At 34.3% G+C, this 9,724-nt stretch overlaps 1 protein-coding gene across 5 annotated transcripts in view; it reads right to left on the bottom strand.

Annotated features, from left to right (window-relative positions):
- Positions 1-9,724, bottom strand: part of LOC106467101 (coiled-coil domain-containing protein 125-like) — a 118,271-nt gene that overhangs the window by 98,521 nt on the left and 10,026 nt on the right. For 4 of the 5 annotated variants that reach the window (XM_013927421.2, XM_022395221.1, XM_022395224.1 and 1 more), the window contains exon 2: positions 4,555-4,631. In XM_013927421.2, the coding sequence (XP_013782875.1) occupies positions 4,555-4,631 (77 nt within the window). Of the gene's footprint in view, positions 1-4,554; positions 4,632-5,635; positions 5,703-9,724 lie in introns of those variants that run through there. The other variant, XM_022395223.1, reaches the window with a different exon arrangement.

Genomic DNA, 9,724 nt, shown 5'->3' with positions numbered 1-9,724 from the left:
AGTCTGGGACAGGCAAATTAATGAAGCAAATATATCATGAAGATAAACCTACAAATGATCTTGTGGAACACTCCATCTCAGCAGTGTGCATTTAGTGGCCATGGAATTATAATTGTTAAGTCATCATGGCCTTACAGTGTGGTTTTTACTAGTTTATGTATACCTGGACAGGCACCACTCACCAGGTATATATATACTAAAAGGAAACTTACCCAGTCACAAGTCTCACGAAAGAGAGAAGGATGGCAACAGGTGGATGATGGTACAACAGCTACCCAAAGTAAAGAATGGGAGATAAACGTACGAGGTATAGTTCCAGTGCTCAACAAATGAAGTACCTCCAACGGATGACAGGTTTGATATGCAGGGAAAAGAAAAGGTGCATGATTGGAATGAAGATACCAGGAATTGATGACAGGAAGAAGGATATAAGGAGTAAAAGGCCAATCAAATCACATTCCAAACTCAATGGGTCAGAGAGGAAGGGAAAATGGATTAAATGGAAGAAAACCTTGAAAACAATGAAGCAATGTCAGGATAAGGGGGAATATACTGTGAAATGTGTCTTAAAAAAAAACTGAAATAGGCCTAGCAGATTCTGCAGTAGAGGCCTGGAATGTAATCCATGATAAGGTAGAGGAAACTGACAAAATCTGGGCCATCTGAAATAGGTTCAGCAGTTGTAAGAGGAAGGCAAAGTAATATTGAGAGCAGGTAGGTTGGACCCCAGCCCCCAGGGGCTCACACAAACAAATGTAAGAGTAAGAAGAATAAAATACAAGTTAAACAAAATTAATAGCAAGAAATTTGATAGTGAATGTTTTTCAACACATAACATGTATGTAAAACATCTTATGTGTTGAAAAACAACAAAATAGTTAATTAATTAACTGAGCTAACAAATAATCTAAAAGTATAACCATGGGTAAGCAAAAATTAACAGACACTTGCTAAGCCTAAGCTATCAAGATATTTACCTTAATTAGCAATTAATCTGCAAGTAGAACTATAGGTAAACTGAAAATAACAGATACATGTTAAGTCTAATCAAATAGTGCAGGATAAAGGATATCACTAAGCTCTAAAATAAGAATCTTAACTTAACTGCAAGTATAATAATAATAAAAGTGACATAAACAGTAATTTATAAAATGAAATAAGTGTGTATTAACAATAACCTATGTACGAATCATGATGTATGGAAGTAAAACAATATAATTAAATTAATGATTGATATACCAGTAAGATGAATGACAGGTAATCCTAAAATAACAAAGACCCCTAAGTGGAATAGGAAAAAAGAAACAACTAAGTCTAATTTCTAACCTGAACTGGACTATGAGTATCGACCAATCTGACGAATCTTATGTTATGGAACTCAAATAACTGCAGATAATAATATTAAAATTACAATTATTCAAAAACCATAACAACATAATGTCTTATCTTTCCAAAGTCTGCAGACTGTATGTCAAAATGTGTGGGCCCCCAAACTTGAAGCGAGGGCCAACGAACATCAGTTCACTGAATGATCAATCTCTCGATGAAGTAAAGCCAAAAATATTCCCATGGAGTACTGCGACCTGAAGCCTGTGTAAGTGCTAATAGAATCACAATCCAAACCCAATGGGTCAGAGAGGAAGGAAAAATGGATTCAATGGAAAATAACCTTGAAAACAATGAAGCAATGTCAGGAGAAGGGGAATATACTGTGAAACATGTCTAAAAACTGAGATAGACCTAGCAGATTCTGCAGTAGAGGCCTGGAATGCAATCCATGATAAGGTGGAGGAAACTGGCAAAATCTGGGCCATCTGAAATAGGTTCGGCAGTTATAAGAGAAAGGTAACGTAGAATTCATAATGCAAAATGAATAACTAAATGCAACTGTGTTGTCAGAAACAAGTAAAAAGTTTTTGTAATTAAGTAATAAGTTCTGTATCTGGGTAGAAATATAAAATAGTTCCACTTCAGAATAACCCAACAAGTTGCAAATATTGCTATTGTATAATAAAGAGTAAACTTGTTGAGAGAAATTAATATAAAGATACAGAAAAAAAATTAAAATAAAACACTTGAAAAAAGCACAAACTAAATATTACAACACAAGTACTGCCAAACAAGAAGTGACATTTTGCTAGAATTGAATAGAGGGAGTCACATGCATCAAGAGAGTATGTTGCACTGTTATTGGTGGAGGGTTGTCACAAGATGATTTGCATGCAAGATGCATTGGAATCATTCAATTCCAGATGGGTGGGAACGTCAAGGCTTGAGGTATGTGCAAAAGAATTTCTGCATATAGAGGGCAGCACTAAATGAAAATAACTATTTACTTGAGCAGAGGTAATGCACTGTATCAGAATTTAGCTTATGGAGTAAAAGTGAAAAATGCATTTTCTTTAACTTTACATATTAGAAGCAGGATAATTTTTAGAGGCTTTTTTCAGGAAACAAAGTGTGTCTTATATGCTGTAAAATACAGTAACTGTATATTTACTGTATTATTATTCAAAGCAAAGAAAATTATGTAAAACATTGTTTTTGTTTTATGATAGAATGTTGTTAATATTTATATTTTTAAGCCTTTCATGTCTGTAATAAATGAAGTAGCCTATCTTATGCAGTAAGGACAAAACATTTTAAGGTGTGCACAATAAAGGAAATTATCAGTGAAATATATATATAAAATGCATACTTATTTTATAATTTATGTTGAAATTTATTTAATACGTGTAGCTTTTGCCATTAACTATTAATTATAAATATACTTCTCTTGACAAAGTTCATTGTTTTGATATTTCTTTCAATGTGAAATATTTATAAAAAATTAAAAATGTTTTTCATCATAAACGGTACTTTGCACTTTTGTTATTGCTTTTAATATAGATAATTACATGTTGATGTGTACATGTAGAACTTAATATCATTTGCTCCATTGCTTTGTATGCTGACCTTTTTTTTTTATTTACTTGCAGATATGGGTGGAGCCAGCTAATAAGGGGATGTAAATAAGAAGGTTCATTTCCAATGAAGTCTGAGTAACATTAACTGAAAATGTTAAGTTAATTAATCAGGCAGTTCAAAATTGACATCTGGAATTTTAAGGTATATTCATTAATTTCAAAACACATTACTTTTACTAACTGTAACTTGTAGGCTTTGCTACACACACTTTCTAAGTGGTTCTGATCACGTTTCTGAATATGCAAAAGATTTGAGAATATGTATTCCTGAAAATTCCAATGTATCAATGAAGCAAACATTTGAATCAAACTTCGGTTGATTTTGCTTCTTTTTTGCAAATTTTTCTATGTTATTTGTCCATATTTCTTAAATTGGTAGACTTTAAAAGACAAAGTAAATTAGTGTTGCTTATCATATGTAAAATACCAACTACACATCTAAAATGTATTTCTTGAAATATTTAATAAAATTATATTACAAAATATCACATATTTGCTTTTATTTATTTTGTAAAAAAGATGAAAGTATGACATACTTTTCAATAAACAAACACTTCTTAGTACTCAGTCTTTCCCTTTAAAAAACACTGAAATTTATGACATACAGCATATTTTACTTTGTGTGTGTTCTAGATAACTAATAATGTTAAAAAAATGGTCTTAGTTGTCTGTCCTAATTGACCTACTTTGCAAACCCTATACAATAATTTAGCTTTTTCTGGTATAGAGAAAATTGATTGTGTTATATCAAAACAATTTTGAATGAGCAAATCACATGATAACTACAGATGAAATAAAGTAAAGATTTGTAAAGAATGCATCAGAACTATATTTTTACATTGTTTGGCATTTTGTAGGTAGTGTGATGCCACCCAATAATAATCACTTGTGGGAAGGGTATGTACCAGCCCTTCCAGACACAAAATTTTCAGACTCAGATCATAAAAACAATGTGTTCAGAATATAAATTTATATTTTTCAAGGCAGGGATATACAATTTTCTTAATGGTATTGGAAAACAAAGGAATATAGATCTCCTTGGGACAGAAAAAGTCCTGCAAAATGTCATACCTCAGCTTTGGTAAGCAAAGTGCAACTTCTTGTAACAAACACAAATGTCAGAGGTAAAAGCCTTCTAGAAAAGCAACTCAAGTTATGTGTCCATAAGTTGTTTCCATGAAAAGTCTGTTCTACTGTTAAATACCTCAAGCAGCTGGAGAATGAAATGAGCATTCATGCTATTCCATACTGAAATACATTGGTCTAGTCACCAGATGCAATGCCTTTAAATTTCTGTGCCATCAGATTGTTGAAATGGGCACCAGGAAACAGGTGTCCTTGTATTTTTGATGGATTATGGATATCCTACAGGGACACGAAAGCCTTACAATGGAGTTTTTTACTATAGAAACCACTCTGCAGGGCTATTGTTAAGATGCATAGTCATCAGATAGAGCAAAATTGGCCAAGGGCGACATAAACTATAATGATGTGGTGATGCTCCAAAATCGTTTTAATGTAACATACTCAACCTCTGAAATTCAAAAGGTATTCCATACGTACACATAAAAAAAGAAACTTGACTTACCTCATACATTTCATTTAGTTCTTCATGAAGTACAAACAATTTTTCTTCAATATTATCACATCTGCAAGGTGAATATTCTAGGAAGATTAAAATATCCATTGATAGATAGATGTAAGAAATTAAAGGAACATGTATACAGTTAAGTGTCAATACCAGTCACAACTCTCTTTTAATTAGTCTGGATTGTGTTTCTGTATTGTGGGTTCTACAGGACAAGAGTCTATAAATTATGGGAATTGTACCTAAAAGTGACCGTAAAAAAATATTTACGATGTAATGGAACTCCCGAAGGACACCTTTTCAGAGGTAAACTTGTATAATACTACATACTCATTTTCTCCACATGTATCAAATCTTGTGCAGTCAATTCCGTCTAAGCAATATTTCTCACTTAAAAAGTCCTTTTTAATATCTTGCATCTATTTTTTAATATTTAAGTACCATCTTTAATCAATTTTAATCTCCAGTATGATGGTTATCATGATAAGATGTGATTAATATTAAAAGCTGCAATACTGGCTATTTTGTTATAAAAATTTTGTGTGTTTGAAACCTTTCATTTTGTCATGGAAATGTATAATTACAAAATGTCACCAATGAACAAGTCTATACATATTTAATATACACCCTACACAGCAGCCAATTAAATCACTTGTTCAACAGATTTATATACATGGCATATACATATACATTAAGAATTATGTTATCCAATAAAACTGAGACACTTTTGTACTTATTAATCTGATAATTTTTTCCCCATATTGCTTGTTGACTGATTCATAAGGCTAAAACTGAATTTATATGAGGGAGGCACCACTTAATCATACACTAAGAATCAGAAGTGCCATACAAAATGTTTAGTCCTGTGCATGCGACAAGTCTTGAACAAACTTCCACCCTACACGTATTATGCTACAATATGTCATAATAATTATTATGCAGTAGACTTCTACCAGCAGAAAGGCAACAACACCCATGTGCAATAATCCTATGAGCACTAGCAAATGATCATAGGTTCATTCTCAAAGAGGAAAAAAAATGCACCATGCAAAGAAATGTTAACTTCAGAAATGTTTCTTACCTCTCAGTACCACTACGAATTAGAATCCCATGTTGAAAATAATGGAGGAGTTGGTGCTGACCAATTACAAAATTGAACTCCTTTCTGAAATAGCAACACAAAAGGAAAGCCCATGGGGTGACTTCCACAGGACAGGTGGTTGTCTAGTGGAGCAGCATCCAATGGGAGGCCACATCCTTCTAAAGCAGGGTATACTCTTTGCCTAAAACATCTAGAAGAAAGGGGATAATTGGGTCCACACTGAGAGACAGTGCAATTGGTTACTGCAACTAATAACATTAAGCATGAGCCAAGTATAAGGTCAAGACTACACCTATTGCTGTCTAGTTTGTCTTTTTTTTTTTTTTTTTGTATATGAAATGTAGTGTGTAATGTTACACTCAATCTGGTGGGTCTTGTTGTTTTCATTATGCATTGGAAGAGAGCCCACTTACATTAGTAGAAAGTAAGAGTAGATGACTTGTTCAGTCTTGTGTACAATCTCAATGTATGAGTATGGGAAGCATCCAAGGTGTAAATGTTTAAATGATAATGATCGTAAACATAGAGACTGAGAAAATATGAGAACAACGAAGAGCACAGACCGTACATAAGAGTTGATCAGCACTGAGAGGAGGATGGGAAAGATGGGAAACAAAAGGAAGGGAATTAGGCAAAAGGTGGAGTTACCTCCCCTAGCTGCCAATGTCTTGGGTAGGAAGGAAAAATCTGGATAAAGTATAAGAGAGGGAATGGGAAAAATGTACAAGAAACATCAAGCGAAACAAATCCGAATGCCGACATACACAGGCATAGAGGAGAAGGAATTATATTTGAAGGGAAGATGAAATATGGAACATGAGGAAAGTGATGCAAACAAAAGAAAAAAAGACCACATTAATATCCCAGGTTGGAATGGCAGTCGATCAGGGAGGACGACTAATCCAGAAGGAACGTATGAACAAAGGATAGGTGAGGTAAAAACTCTGTGTTATTGGGAAAACAACAAAGGTATGGGAGGAGGCTGTCCAATAACCCAAGACTGAGGGGACCAAAGACCCATGATTGAAAAACCAGGGGAGAAATCTGCCACCCGAGACACAGGGGTTCGATCTGCAGGAAATCCCTGACTCGTAGATTAACTGCAAAACACTTTCTATTTACACCAATGAATGCCCACTGAAGAAAAGTGAATGGAATAGCTGAAAGAAAGCTACTTGCAGGTATAAATCCAATCTCCCCACCAACGATTGAATGAGAGTCAAGTGTGAAAACGAAGTATGTGATTGTCCGAATGGTGAACAAAGTGGACAAAGAAGAGCAGGAGACAAAGGAAGAGGCAGTGGAAGTAAAAATTGGAGCTGGAGAAGTCACAGAAACCACAGCTGAGCAATTATGGAGCAATAAAAAGGACCTAACACATAATGGTATGGATGAAGGAAATCACCCATGGAAATAAGAGAATGGTGAAATGAAAATACAGGAACCTGTGGGACCAATCCCAACTGAAGGCATCAACAGCCCTAGCTAGAGGAGGAGGTACCAGGTACCAAATAGAGGTAATAGGTGGCTAAGAGATGTAGTAAAGGGATTTATGTGGGGAGAATCCCACAGAAGACAGGAAAAGACAGGAGAGACCACTCCGATGAATATAATGTGTTGGGATGAGAAAAACAAACCGAGATCCGAGCAAGAGCACCCAGAAAATGACATGCAAGGATATGAATATTATGCGAGGGGGCCAAAAAGAGCAGAACTAATATGTGAAAAGAGAGGAAGTGCAAAATGTGCCATCCACAGGAGCAACACCCCCAAAAAAAAGATAAGAGAAGAAAAGGAACAGACTGTAAAACCCTTTTAATAATGGAAAGGAAAACAAACAGCAGTGTCACACCCAAAACTAACTCAAAATCAAAGAAGCCATGCAAGGAGGGAATGAACTGAAGATGGCAAAAACAATAACATGGAAGGAAGAAAGAGGAGGTATCCCTCATCAAAATAAAATGTAAACAGAACACTGTATAAAGGAAAACATGAAACATTAAAGGTATGAGCAATGATATGGGAAAAAAAGAATGACAAATGCCAGTAGAAATCTGGCTGAAGTTAAACTAAGGTGAAAATTGAAAGCCTAGAAGGTAAGGCTTGTAAGCACCCAAACCCAAAAAGAGACAAAAGGAACAGCACAGAAAACATGAAGATAATATTCTGCAAAACGTATCTGAAAATGTATAAAGTAGGTCTAGCAGATACTGCTATAGAAGAACTGACAATTTTAGAACATTGGAAAATGGGTTCAGCCATTATATGGGGGAAGATGAGCAATAGTGGAAGCAGTGACTAATGCATAAATTTAAATTACTGGTATGAAGAATAAATTATAAATAAATTAAATTAATGGTAAGAAGTATAAACTATAAAGAAAAACAAAATGAAATAGTCAACGTAGTGAAAAACGGAAAGAAGATGGTGTAGGGAATACATCCCTTATGATGTTGAGTTGAAGAAAAATATGGAACCATGGTAGATATGAACCTATCCATAAAACTACAGAAAACCAATAAATTAATCAATGATAAGAAGGATAAATTATAAACTAAATGAAATGAAAGGTAATAATTATAAAGTAGAGATGAAACAAAAGTAACTGTAAAAGAAAGAACTATAAAGAAAAACAATATGAAGTAGCAGTGAAGAAAAACTAGAAACTAAATACATATTAACCCGTTAATAAAACCATGGGTAAACCAATAAATAATACAGTAATAAAGCCGATTCCAACAAGACAGTGAACAAAAATAACATGGAAATCTAAACTAGAGCTATAGTGAAGTCGAAAAGAACGAAAACTAGTTAAGCCATAATCGAATGGTACAGAACAAAGGATAACTTAAGAACAAAAAGAAAAATAAAACTGAACAATAAATAGGCACAATATGTGAGAAGTATGTGTCAGCCACGATTCAAGGGTTCCACCCAAACCAAGTGAAGAAAAAGATTATTGATGAAATGAAATAGAAGGACATACCATGTTAAGCTTAATCGAACGGTATAGAAGAAAAACAACTAAGACTAATTACGAATCTTAACATAACTTAGTATTAACTAATCTAAATAAGTGTATGTTATGGAACTCAGATAATAATATTAACAATAAAACTGCAAAATGTCTTATCTTTCCAAAGTCGGTGGACTGTATGGCAAATGGTGGACCACGAAGCATGAGGCGAGGTCTGATGAAAGTTTGGACATTAGATGATCAAACTCCCGACTAAATAAGGTGGAAACTGTCCATGAAGTAATGAGAATGAAAGCCAATATAAACATGCGAAAAGAACACAGAATCTCTGTATTGGGAAGGGAGACTACAAAATGGAAATGAAGAACCACACACTTGAAAATCGGTGGTGGAAAAGGCTATCAAGATCTCCGTCCATCCGAACAGGAATTGTGGGCGAGAACTGTTTTAACTTTCAATCTACCAGAAGATAAACACCAATAAAAAAAAAAAAACATGCTTGGTCACCCGCACCTGCAGCCTGTGAGATAACGCTAGTCATATCCATGACCCCTGAAGTGGTAACTTTAGCTTCTGAATGTGACTGGAATAAATGAAGGCAAATTTCAAACTCCAGAGAATCTGGAAGTTATTACAAATGAAAACTACTTAGTAAATTATTGGGTATTTCATGATGTATCAAAATAGCTATAGTTCTGCAGAGAGATCTGGCTTACTTGATAAGCTGAATTAACCCCTGGGCTTTTAATCTTAATACCATAACACATGGACAACAAAGGACCATTTGACCTTTTAAGACTGTCCCTGTACATCCACTCAAAAAGAAATTAAGCACCATGCAAATCTCCTTTTAATCATACTGCCATAAGTATCCTTTACTGCAAATGATAAAGGTTTTTGTGTCTTACATTAAACTACTTGTTGTTTATGTTATACCAATTGGCATACTTTAAAATTTTACCTGATAATCCATATTTTAATAGTATACAAGTTTTAGGTTCTTAACCCGTTCGATACAGATCACAGGTGAAAGGCCATGTCATCTCGTTTGTTGACTCGCATTCAAAATTTTATTGAACTACTATTTCATG

The sequence above is a fragment of the Limulus polyphemus genome, unplaced genomic scaffold (genome assembly GCF_000517525.1).
Source record: "Limulus polyphemus unplaced genomic scaffold, Limulus_polyphemus-2.1.2 Scaffold2489, whole genome shotgun sequence".
Taxonomy (NCBI): domain Eukaryota; kingdom Metazoa; phylum Arthropoda; class Merostomata; order Xiphosura; family Limulidae; genus Limulus; species Limulus polyphemus.
This window is presented reverse-complemented; position numbering and strand designations above follow the sequence as displayed.